The following is a 20354-nucleotide window of genomic DNA, read 5'->3' as shown; positions in this document are numbered from 1 at the left end:
CTTTCTATTTAATTTTTATGGTCTGTACTACGGAGGTGTGGCTCATGCACATGACTAAACACATGCCCCTGAAGATCTATGAGCCACGCCCCTGAGGATCCTGTGAGCCACACTTATGGGGATTCTGTGAGACACACCCCTGAAGATCCTGTGATCCACGCCCCAGAGGATCCAGTGAGCCACGCCCCAGAGGATCCAGTGAGCCACGCCCCAGAGGACCATGTGAGCCACACCCATGGGAATCCTGTGATCCACACCCCAGATGATCCTGAGCCACGTCCCAGAGGATCCGGTGATCCACGGCCCAGAGGACCATGTAAGCTACTCCCCAGAGGATCCTGTGAGCCATGCGCAGAGGTACTGAGAGCCACGCCCCAGCAGTTCTGTGAGCCACGCCCCTGAGGATCCCGTGAGTCACGCCCCTGAAGATCCTGTGAGTCACGCACAGAGGACCATGTGAGCCACGCCCAAGAGGATGCTGTAAGCCACGCCCCAGAGGATGTTGCGAGCCACGCCCCAGAGGATCCTGTGAGTCACGCCCCAGAGGACCATGTGAGCCACGCCCCAAAGGATCTTGTGAGCCACGCCCCCGAGGAACCTGATATACGTCAGAGGATCCTGTGAGCTACGCCCCCGGGGATCCTGAGTCACACCCCCTTAATAAAGACCATTAAATTAGCGCTAAATAAAATGACCTATAGCTGTGGAACCGGATGGTTATGTGCACACCTTATATATTTGCAGCAGACATTTCTACACCAACAACGGGTCTCTTGGCAGGAAAAACCTTCCTTAAAATATGCAAATTTTTTGCCTTTTTTTTTGCTGTGATTTTGCCTGCATTTGTGATGTGTTTTTTTCTCATTCATTAGAATGAATTAGAATAAAAAATGCAGAAAAATTTGATATAATGCAGATTTGAAAGTGCTTCAAACCGGCAAGGAAAAAATAAGCAGCGTGTGCAGGAAATGTCAGAAATCTCATTCACTTTGTTGGGAGAGTAATACTCTGTGGCAAAAAAAGCAACTTGTGAACAAGCTCTAAGGCGGATTTTAAAGAAAAAAAAATTTAATACTCAGCGGAGGAGGCGGAATAAAATATGAGCAAAAACTGGTCACTTTTGACCTGGTGACAGGTCCTCTTCAAAGGGGTTGTCCGGAATGGGCATGGGTAACAAACGGAGGCATACTTAGGTGGTCGGCACTGGCTCCAGAAGTGATGACTGTGCTGTCCAGGAACACAGTGATGGGTTGACTGAAGCAGCGTGTCATCGGATGTTTCACCAATAATGGGCTTCAGGGGTTCACTGACTTCCTGACAATGCACTTATCAGCTCCGACCACCAATGCCCGTGCTGGATCCACGGGGGTGACAGCACTGGAATATGCCTCTGATTGTTACTTTCTAATAACCCATGCTTAAGAAAAAAGTTTTTAATACTGGACAACCCCTTGCATATCTTACTAGAAATGTGTTTTGTTACCTGTAATACCAACTTCCACCATTACCAGTGGGAAATATTCCTCATAGAGTCCAATACAACAGTGCCCCCATCCCTAACATAACGTTATTCAGACAAAAGCAATATTTACTCCATGGATTCATTAAGTAACTCGTGCCCCATTAGCAACTACATCAAGATGTTTAATGAACTGGTTCATTCTTGGATCAGAATCTGTAATTGCTATCATATTAAATAACACGTGGAAAAATATGGAAAATGCTAATGTTACCAAGATTTTTGTAACGGGTCTGGGAGGCGGAACCTCTGAGCTACTATACAAGGGGGCAGTCCTTGTAAGGGAGCGGGTGGCGACCAGGGAAGACGGGCAGGAGGTCACAGCAGGTGACCGGGACAGTCTCTGAGTGAACGGGCTGGAGGTCACGGCAAGTGACCGGGGCAGTCTCTGGATGAACGGGCTGATGGTCACGGCAAGTGACCGGGGCAGTCTCTGAATGAACGGGCAGATGGTCACGGCAAGTGACCGGGGCAGTCTCTGGATGAACGGGCAGATGGTCACGGCAAGTGACCGGGGCAGTCTCTAGGTAAAGGGTTGGTATGACCTGTGGCGGCTGATGATAGACGTGAGCTCCCAGGTGAGCAGGCGAGAGTCTCTGGATGAACGGGTGGTCACAGCATGTGACGGCGGAGCCTCCAGGAAGACCAACAGACAGGCGGCAGATGAGCGCTCCCAGGTGAGCGGGCAGAAGACTCTGGACAGGCGGGTGGTCACAGCACGTGACGGCAGAGCCTCCAGGTAGGCTAGCAGACAGGCAGCAGATGAGCGCTCCCAGGTGAGCGAGCAGGAGTCACTGGACAGGCAGGTGGTCACAGCACGTGACGGCGGAGCCTCCAGGTAGACTAGCAGGCAGGTAGCAGGTGTGTGCTCCCAGGTGAGCGGGCAAGCTGGTCCATAGACAGACTGACAGGAGTTTGGAAGGCAGACCGTCGGACCTCGGGCAAGCAGGCAGGTGGCTGATGTGCGCTCCCAGGTGAGCGGGCAGACTGGTCCTTAGACAGACTGACAGGAGTAGTAAGGCAGACCGTCGGACCTCAGACTAGCAGGCAGGTAGCAGATAATCAGGCAGGAATCTGGCAGGTAACTGGCAGGTAACTGGCAACGGGACCTGAGGGCTGAAGCAGAGTAGTAAACAGTGCAACAACATTGCTCGGGCACCTCCATTTTGGAGGAGGTGCCTTATATATGGTGAAGTCCTCCGGCCATTGGCCGGGGACTCCTTAGGACGGCGCGCGTGGCCCCTTTAAGAGGGAGGGAGAGCGCGCGCGTGCGCGCGCCCTAAGCACAGTGGCCGGGAAGGAGCGCGCGCTGCCAGCAGAGCGGGAGGAGGACGCCGGGCACGGAGCAGGGAGGTGAGGGGAACAGCGTCCCTGCCTAGCAGAGGGCAGGGACGCCGGCGCTACAGTACCCCCCCCTTTAGGCCCCCTCTCTTTTAGGCCAGACAGAAATTTAGCTAGGATAAGAGGGGCATGGATGTTCTCCCGGGGCTCCCACGTTCTCTCCTCAGGACCAAACCCCCTCCAATCTACTAGAAAAAAGGTCTTTCCTCTTACCCTTTTGGTGGCAAGAATGTTCTCTACCTCAAACTCGTCCTCAGCAGAAACCGGAGCAGGAGGCGTACCTGTAGACTTGGAAAAAGAGTTAAGTACCACAGGTTTGAGGAGAGATACATGGAAGGAGTTAGGGATCCGTAAGTTGGCCGGGAGTTTTAATTTATAGGCCACCGGGTTGATCTGACTGATGACCTCCAGAGGACCGATGAACCGAGGCCCTAACTTGTAAGAAGGTATCTTGAGTCGGACATATTTAGACGAGAGCCAGACTTTATCTCCAGGACGAAATTGTGGAGGATCCAGGCGTTTTTTGTCAGCGTGTCTTTTCATCCGTTCGGACGACTGAAGGAGTGCGGATCGGGTACTCTCCCAAATGGAGGAAAATTTGCTAACGAGAGATTCCGCAGCCGGGTTGTCCACAGAGGTGGAGACAGGAAAAGGAATCCGAGGATGCTGACCGAAGACTACAAAAAACGGGGATTTGGAGGAGGATTCGCTCTCATGATTGTTATAGGAGAACTCGGCCCATGGTAGGAGATCCACCCAGTCAGAATGATGGGCATTAACGAAGTGCCGAAGGTAACTGGTCAGGTTCTGATTGATCCGCTCCACTTGACCATTGGACTGTGGGTGGTAAGCGGAAGAGAAGTCCAGGGTGACGTCTAGCAGTTTACAAGTGGCTCTCCAGAAACGTGAGGTGAACTGTACCCCACGATCCGACACGATGTGGAGGGGCAGGCCATGAAGACGGAAGATGTGGCGGATAAAGTCTTTAGCCAGCTCGGGTGCAGACGGGAGGCCAGGCAGGGGAATAAAGTGAGCCATCTTGGAAAAGCGGTCAGCGACCACCCAAATGACCGTACAACCGGCAGAGACGGGGAGATCAGTTATGAAGTCCATAGCAATATGCTGCCAGGGGGCAGCAGGCACAGGAAGCGGAAGAAGGCGACCGGCTGGCAGGTGTCTCGGGACTTTGTTGCGGGCGCAGGACACACAGGCAGAAACAAAGTCTATTACGTCCTTGTGCAGGGTAGGCCACCAGTAGTGCCGGGCAATAAGCTGGAGGGTCTTTTTCTGACCGGCGTGGCCAGCTAGTTTAGACGAGTGACCCCAGTGTAGGATCTTCTCCCGATCAGGTACTGATACGAACGTCTTACCGGGAGGGAGACGATTTAGGCTCACGGGAGCCACCTGCATTACTCTGGCGGGATCGATGATATGTTTAGGTTCTTCCTCGAGATCGGACACCAGAAAGGATCGGGACAAGGCATCTGCTTTGACGTTTTTGTCAGCCGGGCGAAAATGAAGAACAAAATCAAAGCGAGCAAAAAACAAGGACCACCGGGCTTGGCGCGGGTTAAGTCTCTGGGCATGCTGGAGGTAAGCCAAGTTCTTGTGGTCAGTGTAAATTATTACCGGGTGAAGAGCCCCCTCGAGTAGGTAACGCCACTCCTCCAATGCCAGTTTGATGGCCAATAACTCTCGGTCTCCTATGGAATAGTTGCGCTCAGAAGAGGAGAAGAGTTTGGAGAAGAAGCCACAAGTTACCATTCTCCCGGATGATGATTTTTGAGTAAGTACCGCTCCGGCTCCAGAGGAGGAGGCGTCAACTTCCAGGAAGAACTGCTTGTTGCCGTCCGGGCGATGCAGCACCGGGGCGGAAGAGAAGGCCTGTTTTAGGGAAAGAAAGGCCTCCTCTGCTTCGGGCGGCCACTCTTTGGGATTAGTACCCTTACGGGTGAGCGCGGAAATTGGGGCAGTCCGGGAAGAGAAGTGTGGTATGAAGAGGCGGTAGTAGTTGGCGAAGCCCAGGAATCGCTGAATGGCCTTCAACCCCTCCGGTCGAGGCCATTTCTCGATGGCAGACAGTTTCTCTGGATCCATTCGTAGGCCGGTCTGAGAAATAATGTAGCCCAAAAACGGAAGCGAGGTCTGCTCAAAGAGGCACTTCTCGTATTTAGCGAAGAGGTGATTCTGCCTGAGCCTGAGCAGGACCTGACGAACGTCCCTCCGGTGAGTCTGGAGATCCGGAGAGAAGACCAAGATGTCGTCCAGGTACACCACTACGCAGGAGTAGAGAAGGTCCCGGAAGATGTCATTGACCAACTCTTGAAAGACGGCAGGAGCGTTACAGAGACCAAAGGGCATTACCAGATATTCATAGTGGCCGTCCCGGGTGTTGAATGCCGTCTTCCATTCATCCCCCTGACGGATACGAACCAGGTTGTACGCCCCACGGAGGTCCAGTTTGGTGAAGATTCTAGCCCCCCTCAGACGATCAAATAACTCCGGAATGAGCGGAAGGGGGTACTTATTCTTCACCGTGATCTGGTTAAGGCCTCTATAGTCTATACAGGGACGGAGAGAGCCGTCCTTCTTTTTGACGAAAAAGAAGCCTGCTCCCGCCGGGGAGGTAGATTTCCGGATGAATCCCCTGGCCAGATTCTCCTCAATATATTCGGACATCGACCGGGTCTCAGCAGCGGATAAAGGATAAATACGCCCACGGGGAGGAGTAGTACCAGGTAACAGGTCGATAGGGCAGTCGTATGGTCTATGAGGAGGTAGTGTCTCTGCTTCCTTTTTATTAAAGACATCAGCATAAGACCAATAAGGAATCGGAAGTCCAGGTAGATTAGTTGGGGTAGGAGAAGGACGGACGGGATGGACGGGAACCAGACAGGTCTTATGGCAGTCCTGTCCCCAGCGAAGGACTTCTCCGGTCTGCCAGTCAAGCACGGGTGCATGTCTCTGGAGCCAAGGTAGGCCTAGCAAGAGGGCGTGAGAGAGTCCAGGCAGAACATGAAAGGAGATACTCTCAGAATGCAGCATTCCCACCTGCAGAGTAATGGATTCGGTGATGAGTTGGATGGGGCGTGGTAAGAGGCCCCCATCCACGGCAGCAACAGACAGGGGTACAGCCAGAGGTTTGGTGGGGATGCGGTATTTCTCTACCAGGGACTGTGAAATAAGATTCCCGGCTGCTCCAGAGTCAAGTTGGGCTAGTTCGAAATAACGGTTCTCCCCGCAGACGATTGAGACTGACAGCAGCAGAGATGGAGAGGATTTATTTTTGTCTAGGTTGACCTCTCTGAGCGAACCTAGACACAGGCGTTTCCCGACCTCTCCGGGCAGGCACGGATCCGGTGCTCCTTACTGCCACAGTAGAAGCAGCTCCCCTCGGCACGGCGTAAGTCCTGACGGGTTTTGACCATCTTGGTCTGGTCGACCTGCATAGACTCAGGAGAGTGTACCTGGGTAGAGACGGAGGGAGTGATGGGTTTCTGAAAAGTAGGAGCTAGACATGGTAACCTCCTCTCACGGGTGACCTCTTTGGCACGCTCCTGGAACCGTAGGTCAATCCGGGTGGCAAGAGTTATTAGGTCATCGAGAGTGGTAGGAATGTCCCGACCGGCAAGTTCATCTTTAATACGGCCGGACAGACCCTCCCAGAAGACGGATACCAGAGCGTCGTTATCCCAGGCCAGCTCCGAGGCAAGGGTACGGAACCGTATGGCATATTGGCCCACGGTGAGACTTCCCTGACGGAGGCGTAGCAGTGATGATGCGGATGAGGTCCTCCGTCCGGGTTCGTCGAAGACTTTCCGGAAAGCCGTGAGAAAAGCAGGCAAGTTGGACACCAGGGGGTCTCCTCTCTCCCATAGAGGATTTAGCCAGGCCAGGGCCTCCCCGGTGAGATGGGACATGATGAATGCAATTTTGGCCCGGTCGGAGTTAAACTGGTGGGACAATAGTTCAAAGTGCAGGGTGCACTGATTTATGAAGCCCCGAGCCTGGGCGGAGTCGCCTCCGAAACGAGGAGGTGCAGAAAGCCGGGGTCCGGGGTAGGATACCATGGTATTAGTGGGCAGCGGAGCTGCCGGATTGCGAGACATGGCACTGGCGGAGGTTGCTGGTGGAGCAGTCAGAGTGTCCAGGCGAGTATTGACATTCCGCAGGTGACCCAGGATGGACTCCTGTTGGGACCTTTGACGGGACAGTTCATGACACAGGTCCGAGAGCGAGGGAGCTTGGGTGCCACCGGGTTCCATGGCCCGAGCAAACTGTAACGGGTCTGGGAGGCGGAACCTCTGAGCTACTAAACAAGGGGGCAGTCCTTGTAAGGGAGCGGGTGGCGACCAGGGAAGACGGGCAGGAGGTCACAGCAGGTGACCGGGACAGTCTCTGAGTGAACGGGCTGGAGGTCACGGCAAGTGACCGGGGCAGTCTCTGGATGAACGGGCTGATGGTCACGGCAAGTGCCCGGGGCAGTCTCTGAATGAACGGGCAGATGGTCACGGCAAGTGACCGGGGCAGTCTCTGGATGAACGGGCAGATGGTCACGGCAAGTGACCGGGGCAGTCTCTAGGTAAAGGGTTGGTACGACCTGTGGCGGCTGATGATAGACATGAGCTCCCAGGTGAGCAGGCGAGAGTCTCTGGATGAACGGGTGGTCACAGCATGTGACGGCGGAGCCTCCAGGAAGACCAACAGACAGGCGGCAGATGAACGCTCCCAGGTGAGCGGGCAGAAGTCTCTGGACAGGCGGGTGGTCACAGCACGTGACGGCAGAGCCTCCAGGTAGGCTAGCAGACAGGCAGCAGATGAGCGCTCCCAGGTGAGCGAGCAGGAGTCACTGGACAGGCAGGTGGTCACAGCACGTGACGGCGGAGCCTCCAGGTAGACTAGCAGGCAGGTAGCAGGTGTGTGCTCCCAGGTGAGCAGGCAAGCTGGTCCATAGACAGACTGACAGGAGTTTGGAAGGCAGACCGTCGGACCTCGGGCAAGCAGGCAAGTGGCTGATGTGCGCTCCCAGGTGAGCGGGCAGACTGGTCCTTAGACAGACTGACAGGAGTAGTAAGGCAGACCGTCGGACCTCAGACTAGCAGGCAGGTAGCAGATAATCAGGCAGGAATCTGGCAGGTAACTGGCAGGTAACTGGCAACGGGACCTGAGGGCTGAAGCAGAGTAGTAAACAGTGCAACAACATTGCTCGGGCACCTCCATTTTGGAGGAGGTGCCTTATATATGGTGAAGTCCTCCGGCCATTGGCCGGGGACTCCTTAGGACGGCGCGCGCGGCCCCTTTAAGAGGGAGGGAGAGCGCGCGCGCGCGCCCTAAGCACAGTGGCAGGGAAGGAGCGCGCGCTGCCAGCAGAGCGGGAGGAGGACGCCGGGCACGGAGCACGGAGGTGAGGGGAACAGCGTCCCTGCCTAGCAGAGGGCAGGGACGCCGGCGCTACAATTTTATCCCGCATCACATTTCAAGTTTGGGGGGGAGGACAGGTGACTCAGTCAATAGGGTGTTTGTCACAACCGTCCAATTTATCATAGATTACAAATATAACTCCTGTCTTACTTGTGAGAAAGACGTCTGTTCTTGGGCTGGATCCAGGGCGGCACCAGTAATTCACAAAATACGCAGCAAGTTTTTTTTTATTATTTAGTTTGTTATTTATTTATTTATGTTTATTTTTATTTAGTTTATTATTTTTTTAGTATTTAGCTCATTATTTATATTATTTTTTTTTAGTTTAGTTTTTTTATTATTTAGTCTATTATTCATTGTTATTATTTTATTTATTATTATTTTTTTTAAATGATTTAGTTTATTATTTATAATTATTTTTTTATTATTTAGTTCATTATTTATATATTTTTTTAGTTTATTTTTTAATTTTATTTATTTATTTTATTTTGTTTATTATTTTTTAATTATTTTGTTTATTTTTCTATCATTATTTAGTTATTATTTATGTATTATTTATATTCTTTTCTTTTATTATAAAATTTATTAGTTATTATTTAGTTTATTTATTATTATTATTATTATTATTTAGTCCTTATAAAAATGATATCTAAAATTGCAATAATCTGATTTAAACTTGTATTACGTCTTTAGTCAATTAAAGGGGTTTTCCCAAATTAGACGTTAATGGCATAAATTCCTTACAGGTTAATATCCCGTCTATGGGACCTTATCAGCTGCCGCACTCTCCGTGCACATCAATGGAAAGGTGGCCACACGTGGCTCTCTGTATTGACGGCTATAGAAGTTGCAGAACAAAATTGTGACTATGCTCTAAGTACCAAAATTTGGAGTATTCCTTTAAGAATTTCATGACAGTAACACCCTCAAAGATTTAAGAACCTACAATTCTAGTGTAATTTTTCTTAGAATTCTGCATTGTTCCTTTCCTCTTTTGTGTCTCCTGGAAATATATCAATAAATTAATTACTGGGTATTTCCATTTCCCTTATCAGAGAGGCGTGTCCCTTCAGAGTCAGCACTGATTGGACAGTGTCAGAGTGTCTAGGGTCGCACCCCCAATTGGTAACACCCAGTTGCCCCTTTATTAAAAATGAGCAGCCCTTCACTTTTCCGGTTCAGTTTGCAGTATAACCCTTGCAAATTTTCACTTTTGCACCAGGGTCAGCACCCTCCGGTACTCCAACTCCCGTGGCAGTCCATAAGCAATACGTAGGATCCACTGAAGTATCAGTCATGATCAGAGAACGTAATGCAAAGACTGAAGGGGTGATCCAACTGTGCCACGTAGATTAAACAAGGTGCCTGCCTGTCCTCCGCCAGCTATCAAGCTGCCACAATGGTTAAAAAGGACAGGCCTCATTACTACCCCTATTCACACACCTTCTCCATTCTGTACCGCCACAGCGCCATTGGCATGTAGTTGTCACGGGTGTGTCAGAAGTGCAGGAGATCTCTACGTTTGAAATTACAGACACCTTCTTAGAGGCTGTCTCTCTAGGACTCAGCGGCTGCCCTCCTCTGGCTAATTAACACCCTGCCTGGGTGTATAAATACCTGCTGTCTGCCACAGGGAGGTGCCGGCGATACTCACATTACCCTTTGTGAAGGCTTGGAGCAAGTGGATTACTTCTTCCTCTCTGGAGCTATGAGGACGGATGTTCATCTCTCTGAAGTCGACTTAAAGCTAAGCTATCTTCTCCTGTTTGTTCCCCTTGTTGTCTTTAGTGGTCAGTGGGGATCGACTAGCGCTCATTCCCCTCCCTTCCCTAGCCAGGGCCAAATGCCAGGGAAAGATAGGGCAAGGTGAAGAGCCAATACAGGGACGTTAGTGGAGACAGGGTGACGTTAGATCAGCCTAGAAGGTCTCCACTCCCCCCTTTGCCTAGAGTCTGGGCTCCCTTTCCCTCTTCCCTTTGTGTTGCACTAAGTCTTTCCCACACCTTGCATGAGAGTAGTGTTCATTGCCATATTTGCCAACTTTTTGGTGTGCCCTTCTGGGATTACCGAAAATTCCCACATAAACAAACCCCCTTTTCAGGTCATACCTCTTCCAAGCACCTTCAACTCCACTCTCGTGAGCCCTGAATGTACTTTAGGACACCGTGCCTCTGATGGTACATCCTGGCGAAACACACAGAGAACCTTCTAGAATTGCTGCTTTCCAGGAGGTTTTGGGACGTTTTGGTGGCTCTTCGGAGATTTGCTGACTTTTCCGGCAGTCCCAAGAGTTCTCCACTTTTTCAGGGACCCTCACCAAGAAAGTTAGCTAATACGACTCTATTACTATACTTGACGACATTTCATGACACCCATCCTAAGCTGAATTTTTTTGTACTTTTCGGTCAGTGGAGGGGTACAGGTATATCTTGGAGTTTGGTCATGGGACCTTTAGCGTTTAGTATTGGCCTTACTGTACAAACTGAAACCTCAGTGCTCTCTGTCAGTGACCACCTGCCTCCTCAGGAATCTGGTGGCAGCCGATGACTCTTTCCACCTTATCCAGGCAGTGTGACCCTTGTTCTGTGAACTTTGAACTTGTAAACTCTGTTTCCATCCATATGGCCAGGAACAGCCAATGCCTTTGTACCTTTTATGTCTCTTTTTTCTTGTTTGAGCAATGATCTGTAGCATGATGTAGAGTCTGAGACCCTGATTCCAGCAATGTATCACTTAGTTTACTGGGTGTTAGAATCACAGTTTTCTCTGATGCAGATCTAGCAGTTGTCACGCAAGGTGTGGGAAAGTCTAGTGCAACACAGAGGGAAGAGGGAAAGGGGGGAGTGGAGACCTCCTAGTCTGGTCTAGTGTCACCCTGTCTCAACTACCGTTCCTATATTGCCTCCTCAGCAATCGCCGCACGCGTGCCTCGCCCTGACTTTCCCTGTTGTATGGCTAAGGCTAGGGAAGGGAGATGATGAGCACTAGTCGATCTCAACTAAACTCTATGGACAACAAGGGTAAACAAACGGGGGATTGCTTAGCTTTAGACGACTCCAGGCAAATGCGCACACAGCATCAAGCTCCAGAGAGGACGAAATACTGCTTCTGCTAAAGCCTCACAAGTAGTAATGAATATCACCGGCACCTCCCTCCCAGACACACCAGGTATTTATACACCCAGGCCAGGGAGCTAATTAGCCAGAGGGAGGTAGCTGCTGGGTCCTAGAGACTGCCGGCCTCTAGAAAGACGTCTGTAATGCCAAACGTAGAGATCTCCTGCAACCAACTGCAGTGCGACTGTCTGACACACCCGTGACAGAAGTTCTCTGAATGCTGAGCTGTGTATAACCCCTCCGACACCATTGATTGGCAGCTTTCTATGTACACTGTATATTGGACCAGGAGGCACGTGGCACCTAGTCCTGTAGTGTTAATCTCCTGTTGATAAAACACTGATTGTATTGAAACAAAAACATAGCCTACTAAGTGATACATTTCTGGAATCAGGGTCTCAGCCCCTACATCATGCTGCTCTCAGATTACATAGCAAAATCTGCTGACAGATTCCCTTTAACTTTTTAGGATCACTCTCTTGCCTTATTTCTAACATGCTATCAAACATCGCAGTCAACAAACCCCCCCCAGCCAGTCCGGGTATTTGCTGTGTTTTAACTGATGTAATTAGTAAAGTTGAATAATTCCGAGACTTCAGTATTCAGTAAAAGTGGCATTTGGAGAAATCACTTTCTACATTAATATTTCTATTGTTCATTTGTTTATTTCAAACAGAAGAAAGTTTATAAATTTGCAATGTGGGAGTATGTGGGGGGTGGGGGGTGGGGGGGGATCATTTTAGAATTTTGATTGCTGTTCTATATTCTGTTCTTTTCTTTTTTTTATTTTCGCATGTAGTTTGTCTCCGACCCCCTCCTACCACCCCCTGAAGTGACACGGCGTACACGCCAGGTGTAAGCGGACAGGATTTGGAGCTATTTAAAATGGATCTGTAGAAGAGGGAGAGAAGGAGAGGGGAGAGTGAGATTCCGAATTGGCTGGTTGTCATGGTAACGTAAGAATAGCGAGCTGTTTACTGTAGAAATATTCCGCCATCGGGTCCTCTCGGCACAGTGCGCCTGATAACTGACGTCTGAAGAGCTGATCCTACCTAAGGACTATTCTTTCTAGAAGTCGTCTAACGCTGCGGGACTTATGGGACACCAGGATGTCTTGTAAAGATACCAGCCCCGGATATTGCCCGCGTGGCCTTGGCATCCATGGGTGGAAATTGTACCCTGGCAAGACTCTGCTCCTAATAATGCCGTTGCTGTTTCTTTAAGACGCTCAGAGTTGCTGAATCACATGGTAACCTCAACCTTTACCTCCATTGTCTTGACCTTTTTTATTTTATTATTACGTGTCAGTAATCGTGATTGTCAGACGGGCGAAACGTTTAGCTTCTGCAAGGGACAAGGATTTCCAACTTCTTGGAAGTTTCAGAAAAATTAAGACATTCTTTATGTTGTTTATTTGCTTTTTTTGTAGTTAGGTTTATATGGATGTATATAACTGTACTGATATATTTTCTGTACTAATTCCTCTGCTTGCTTTTATTTTATTGTTTTGCTTCCGGTTCATAAAAAAAATGAAAAAAACTCTCCTGGTTATGTGATGATCACACGGGTGCAGGAACGGGAACAGTTTTTTTTTATCATTGAAATGAATCAAAAAGTGTCACGCGAGGTAGAAGTTTTCCGTCGCTGATCTTGCCACAAATCCGTCACATGCAGATTGTGCTGCAGATTTTTCATAGATTTCAACCCCATACAATGAGCATGCTGCTAGTAAAGATGAAGATTTGTTGAGAGTAGAGTTGAAAATCGTGTAAATTTTATATATGTAGTTCGAAAACCCCTTTAAGAGAACCTGTCACTTGCTCAAAAAAATGAGTTAAATACCTTTTAAAAATACTTGAGTTCCCCTGATTCTGCCGCTCTTTTCCGTTTTGCGCTGCGTCATTCCATTGCAGGGATATTCACGTTTTCTTCTGGAGCGCAATATGTGAAATCTCTTCTTGCAGACCAACTGGATCTTTGGGGGCGTGTACTTTCACCCCTTTCTCCCAGATGCTTCCATTCACAGCTCAGCATCTGATCTAGCATTTCTATCAGTTAGAAATTTCACATAGTGTGCTCCAAAATCAACAGATGTCATTCAGGCACCATTCATTTCCTTATATTGCTTTAAAGATACATTTAAAGTGAGCCTAAACTTTTAGGAAAACTTTTGGCTAAAGTGTCAAAGCCGATAACAGTACATAGTTATGAACTTAGTCCTGTTAGATTGGGATAAAATATGACAGTAAAGTGGATCTGTCACCAGATTTCACAATGCAAACTGCATGTATTATTAAATTGATCTCTTGGACCTGATGAAGCCGGTGAACTAGCTTTGAAAATATATGTCCTTATGGCTGTTTAAATCTCAAATAAAAATGAGCATTTTCTGTGTCTAGCTAGAGCTGGACCCATAAAATGCTTAAAGGGGTTGTCTGGTGAAAACAAATTATCACTTATAGGTGCATTGTATTTTTTACCGGGGGGGGGGGGGGGGGGGTGTGTGTGTGATATATGTGAAATAATCTCTCCCACTGCATTAGAGGAGCTTAGCTGAGCTGTTAGGGGCGTCTGTAGAATGGATTGTTCACTGTGTACAATGACTATCAGCAGAATTGTGAATTCAGCTCTGCAGACTGTTACATTTTCCTGCATGGGAAATCCTTTATTATTATATACAATTCAATTTAATAGGTGGCCATGTAATGAATTTGGAGTTCCTCTGATTGTTCCACTCCTGATTTTGGTTTACAAATGCTGATGTAAAATAGTGACCAAATACTCAACGTGTGTACGTGGCCTAATATGCCATGCAGGGGAAATGATCAGGCGACTGCAGCTGATATTTCCTGGATCTCCATTATGATATAGGACCAGAGACGCTGATTTCAGCGATGTATCACTTGCTGAGCTGCTTGTTGTAGTTTTGATAGAATCCCTGTTTTCTCTACTGTAGACGTAGCAGTGCTCTGGATACTGAGCTGTGTGTAACCCCGCCCACACCACTGATTGGCTGCCTTCAGTGTACACTGAGCCAATCAGTGTTGGGGGCGTGGTTGAACTTCCTGGCAGCAGGTTTACTAGTCCTCTAGTGATAATCTCCTGCTGATAAAACACTGATTTTATCAAGCTACAGCAAGTAGCCCAGTGAGTGCCACATCGCTGGAATCAGAGTCTCTGTCACTAGATTATGCTGCTCTCAGATTAAATAATAAAAACCTGGTGACAGATCTCTTTAAAGGGGTTGTCTGTGATCAAACACAACCCCTTTAAGCTTGTCCTCAGCTACAAGGTTCATTAATTCTGTTTTCTGAGCGATGATCATTTCGATACAAGTGGAGAACCACAGGGTGAAGGGATTACAAGTGACCACGCCAGGCAGCAGGCGTATTTGTATTTCGAAAATATGCTATGATTGCGCTTTTCTAATATCATTTTGTACCCAGTTTCATTTTTCGCCTTTTTTTTCTCTCATTTTCGCGGTCACTTAGGGGTATCAATTTTTTAATAACTGCCTGGCGGATCTGAAGAAAGTCTTTCAACATTGTATTACATCTATGAGCAGAAATTGCTTTGACATTTACCCAGGAAATATGAGTGCGTAATCGTATTACTCGGATCTGGACTGACTCACTTCAGCCTCACAGATAAACGCTCCAGTGTTTAGAGACAACCCGATCTGCCGTTCCTCACAATCACGCCGTATCCTCGGACCACTTCTAGGGGTATGCTGGGGTGGCGAGAATTCACGCTTCATTATGCTGGGAATTTCTTTTTAATGCATCTTCTAAAATAAAATAAAGAATCCCGAAATAATAACCCTGGAGTCACATTTATCATGGCCGATCCACGGTTGATTTCTGTTCTGTATGCATCAGTATTCATCACCTATATCAGAATCATTTCTTCTCTATCACTTGGCAAAAATCTGTAATTTTTTTATACCTGGTGTAAATGCCGCCGTTCTCCTGAATCCGGCAATGTTTTTCTTTTGTTCCTACGCCTCTCCGTTCCTGAGATATGACCCTTTCTTCCCTGTATATAAATTCATTATTTTTGTCCAACTGGGCGTTCTCCTCAAGAAGACAACTCCAAATAAGGGATGAGTATGACACCCACTTGGCTAACAAGACTAGAGAAGAATGGGTCATATCTCGGGACTGGAGAGGCCCAGGAAGAAAAGAAAAATATCTCCAGATTCGGGAGAGCAGCGGCATTTACACAAGATTAAAAAAATACATATTTATGGCAAGTGACAGGTCTTCTTAAAGGGGTTGCCACCTGACATCTTAAAAGTCAAATTTACATAGTACCCTAGTTTTCATATTGCTGCTTAAGGATGATTTCGGATGGCCACCTTTTAAGTCCTGTAATGTTGTGTCAAGATCTAGACCTCCCATGGTCCTACAGAAGTTTGGCTAGTGGAGTCATTGAGAGAAGGAGGGTCTCAGTGTTGCATTCACAGTATGATTGTTGTATTGTCTATCTAATATTGATCTTAAAGGGGTATGGTGGTGCCCCTCTATGCTCAGTTGTCACACAAGGTGTGGAAAAGACTAAGTGAAATACGAAGGGAAGAGGGGAAGGAAGCCCAGACTCTAGAGAAAGGGGGAGTGGAGACCTCCTAGGCTGATCTGGTATCACCCTGTCTCCCCTATCGTCCCTATAATGGTTCCTCACCAATCGCCGCACAGGAACCTAAACCCTGTATTTCCCTATAGCTTGGCCCTGAATAGGGAAGGGGGGATGAGCTCTAGACAGTCACCACTAACAGCTAAAGACAACAAGGGAGACAAACACCGGGGAAAGTAACTTAGCTTGAGCCGACTTCAGAGAGATTACATCATACGGCCTCTTAGTACCAGAGAGGAAGCAAACAGACTGCAGTAGCTCCAAGCCTACACAAGGGAACATGTGAATATCACCGGCACCTCCCTGTAGCAAACAGAAAGTATTTAAACACCCAAGCCTGGGTGTCAATTAGCAGGAGGGAGGTAGCCGCTGGGTCCTAGAGTGAGACAGATCTAAGAAGGTGTCTGTAATGCCAAGCAAAGAGATCTTCTGCAACCAACTGCAGATCACATCTGACACACCCTCGACATCAGCACTACATCACCTACGTGTCTGCTGAGATCAACATCTGCTGGGGTGGTGATATGAGCGCAGCTGCCAATAAGAGTCCACTGATCGGCTGCAGTGGTCACATTTTGTCCGATGCTAACTATGGAGGAGCAGATCCAATCCCGAAGATGACTATATATGTATTTCTTTCACCTTCCCAAGCCCATTCATAAATTGTTGCCCAGTAGTGGACAGCCCCTTTATTTTATTTATTTATTTATTTAAACATCAGAGTTTTTATTATTCAAGGTTTTTTTCGTGTGTTTTTTGTATAATTTTTATTTTATTTATTGTCATATTGTACAGGGTTTTTTTTTCCTGGCATTTCAATATTCCTATAATAAAACCTATGGGAAAAAATGGCAGAAAGAGCGCCCCACCCAGAGCATGTCGATCCAAAATGTGCATTGTAAAAAGTATTTTTTTGTTTTTTTTTTCTGCTTAGATCTTACAGTAACATCTGGTTCAAAATAAATAAAAACGCCATGGAAAACGTAAAATGTGTGTGTGAATGCAGACTAATCACAGTTTTGGTGACCCTGGCGGCTGTCACTCGGTTTTCCCAGCTAAATACTAGAAAAAACTGCATAAATTTTTTTAAAAATATTAGAATCACTCAGGGTTTTGGATCTGTAAAACGGAAATAATTATTTTAAACTGAAATAATGAATAATTGTTTAACTTTTTCGGACAATATGTGGATAAATATTGACTGATGTTAAATAAATGTTGAAGGCAATAACTGTATTTTTTTCCCCTTTTTTTATTGTGTTGTGTGTTGATTTGTCCACTAGAGGTGCTGTTGGACTGTAGTATTTTTGGGATTTGTAAATGAGTTCTCACCTGGTAGGGGATTTCTGTCTCGTTATATTTCATATTTTGGTGTATTATTCATAAGTTCGGGCATTTAAGAGGGGCTCTCGGTATATAAGAGGGGCTCTGGGTGGTCTGAGCCCCCCATTTACATCACCCCAGCTACAGTATATCACATCTATGTGTGTTATATGGTAATAATGAATATCAAAATGTGACGTGCTCTTAGCTTTCTATGGTCTATACAGTTAGGCTATGTTCACACGTTGCATATTTGGTGCAGATTTCCGCATCAAAATTTGCACACGTTTTTGTACTTTTTATTTGTTATTGCGTAAAAGCATTAAAAACGCAACAGGACAATACAAAGCCAAGAGTTTAACCTGTGGATTCCAGGGCCACCATGTTAATGAATGGGTAAAATCCGCACCAAAAAGATGTGAATTCCGCAACAGAAATTGACATGCTGCGGATTCTGAAAACAAAGGGTCTTTTCTGCGTCAGTATGTGGATAAGATGTAGCGCCAACTCATCCAATTTGCTGGTACCGTTAAAAAACTTCAAATTTAATGTGCATAAAATCCGAGCAAAAAATCAGCACCAGATACTCAACATGTATACATTGCTTTTACGCACTTAAAATACGCAGTATTATACGGAAATATCGAAAAGATGAGCTTTAACTTAAAGGGGTATTCCCATCTCCAATATCCTATCCCAATATCTAGTAGGTGTAATAATATTAGCAAATACCTTCAATTAGAAATGTAGTATAGTTCTCCTGATTCGCTATGTCGCTTACCCCATGTGCAGGGCATTGCTGTAGCTTAGGTATGAATGGTTCCGACCACTATCTGCTAAATGTCACTATATGTGTGGTTGTAATAACTGAATACCTAAGCTACTGCAATGTCCTGCCCCTGCACATGGGGTAAGTGACATAGCGAATCAGAAGAACTATACTACATTTCTAATTGAAGATATTTGCTAATATTATTATTACACCTACTACATATTGGGATAGGATCTTGGAGATGAGAATACCTCTATAATCTCATCCACATGATGTGTTGTTTTTGGGGTTTTTTTTTAATGCAGAAATTGGCTTTTATTGCATTTTTAAATTCCGCAGCATGTCGATTTCTATTGCGGAAATGCACTTTTTTTTCCATTCATTTCAAAACCGCAGGTTAAACTGCTGAATAAGTTTATACGTGGATAAGTGCAGCAAATATGTGTTGATTTTAGATGCAGAAATGCTGTGGATTTGAGTTTACAAATCCGTGTGTAAAATCCGCTCTAAATATTCAGCATGTGAACATGGCTTGAAAGGGGTATTCCCATCTCCAAGACCCTATCGCAATATGTAGTAGGAGTCATAATAATAATATTAGCAAATTCCTCCAATTAGAAATGTAGTATAGTTCTTCTGATTCGTTATGTCGATTACCCCATGTGCAGGGCATTGCAGTAGTCTAGGTATCCATGGTTACGATCACTCACATAGTGACAGTTAGTTAGTTGTTAGTAGTCTCAACCATGGATACCTAAGCTACTGCAATGCCCTGCACACAGGGTAAGTGACATAGTGAATCAGAAGAACTATCCCACATTTCTAATTGAAGGTATTTGCTAATGTTATTATTATTACACTCCCTTTAAGGTGCCCATATACCTTAGATACAGTAGTTTTTATCCAAAGGCTCATTCTGCTGACAGCTATGGTATCTCGCACATGCACTTGACTACTTGTGAACTGAACTTGGATCACTACATGGTTCTTTGGGTGTTTTTCCCATTTTTTAAAAAAAATATTTTCATTGTAAAAAAATGTAAAAAACTTTTTAATTTTTTAAAAATTAATCGCTATTGATTTACAACGCTGTCGTTCTGTGTTTACAGGAAGAATGCAAACAGATATTGGCTCAGCAGAAGTCAAACTCCCAGTCGGACTCTCACGATGATGAAATCTCTCCACCGCCTCCAAACCCTGTGGTCAAAGCCCGGCGCAGAAGAGGGGGAGTCAGCGCTGAGGTGTACACGGAGGAAGATGCCGTGTCCTATGTTAGAAAGGTAATGTGTGCGGAAAGAGCACCGTGGAGCAATGAAGGGATGGATGAAATGGTAACGAAGGAATGGTGATCAGCACTGCAGCTATTGTGGAACTACAACTCCCAGAATTCCCTGACAGACGCAATTTTTTTAAATTTTATAATTTACTGCTTTGCTGCCTAGGTAACTGGCCACCTCTGCAGTCTTATCAGTAGCGGCTGGTCTTCTAAGCAAGGAGCGCAATCAGTGCAAGTTTTTTCCTATAGAGCTTGTAAGCGCTGCTCTGAAGCCAACACGATCAGATAGGCTAAGCTGCCTCTGCTTGCACAATCAGAGATAGAACAGTTAAACAGGTATTCCCATCTCCAAGATCCTATTCCAATGTGTAGTAGGTGTAATAATAATAATATTAGCAAATACCTCCAATTAGAAATGTAGTATAGTTCTTCTGATTGGCTATATCGCTTACCCCATGTGCAGGGCATTGGAGTAGCTAATGTATCAATGGTTACGACAACTAAGTGTCACTATATGAGTGGTTGTAATCATGATTACTTAAACTACTGCAATGCCCTGCACATGGGGTAAGTGATATAGCTAATCAGAAGAACTATGCTACATTTCTAATTGGAGGTATTTGCTAATATTATTAGACTATGTTCACACATCATGTTTTTTTTCTGCATCGATTTTCTGCAGTAAAACTTGATCTCCTGCCAGGAGGTTGTTTAGGAATTTTGTTGCTGTTTTCTTGCTTTTTTATTTGGTGCGTTTTTTCAGCGTTTTTTTCACTGTCCTTTTGTCTCTGTTATGCATGTATATAAAGTTATGCAAATTTTTTTTTATTCTGGTTTATGCACAAAAGACGCTGAAAACTTGACACCTGCGTTTTTGGTGCGTTTTTTCAGCGTTTTTTCACCACCCATTATTTCCAATGGGTGAAAAAACGCTGAAAGAAGTGACATGCTTTA

At 46.4% G+C, this 20354-nt stretch overlaps 1 protein-coding gene across 4 annotated transcripts in view; it reads left to right on the top strand.

Moving 5' to 3' along the window:
• Nucleotides 1-20354, top strand: part of PRKAR1B (protein kinase cAMP-dependent type I regulatory subunit beta) — a 234048-nt gene that overhangs the window by 30693 nt on the left and 183001 nt on the right. For 3 of the 4 annotated variants that reach the window (XM_073648024.1, XM_073648025.1, XM_073648027.1), the window contains one exon: nt 19234-19404. In XM_073648024.1, the coding sequence (XP_073504125.1) occupies nt 19234-19404 (171 nt within the window). Of the gene's footprint in view, nt 1-12390; nt 12647-19233; nt 19405-20354 lie in introns of those variants that run through there. The other variant, XM_073648028.1, reaches the window with a different exon arrangement.

This window comes from Phyllobates terribilis, unplaced genomic scaffold, assembly GCF_046119375.1.
Source record: "Phyllobates terribilis strain yellow unplaced genomic scaffold, ASM4611937v1 Scaffold_9__5_contigs__length_417890890, whole genome shotgun sequence".
Classification (NCBI taxonomy): Eukaryota; Metazoa; Chordata; class Amphibia; order Anura; family Dendrobatidae; genus Phyllobates; species Phyllobates terribilis.
This window is presented reverse-complemented; position numbering and strand designations above follow the sequence as displayed.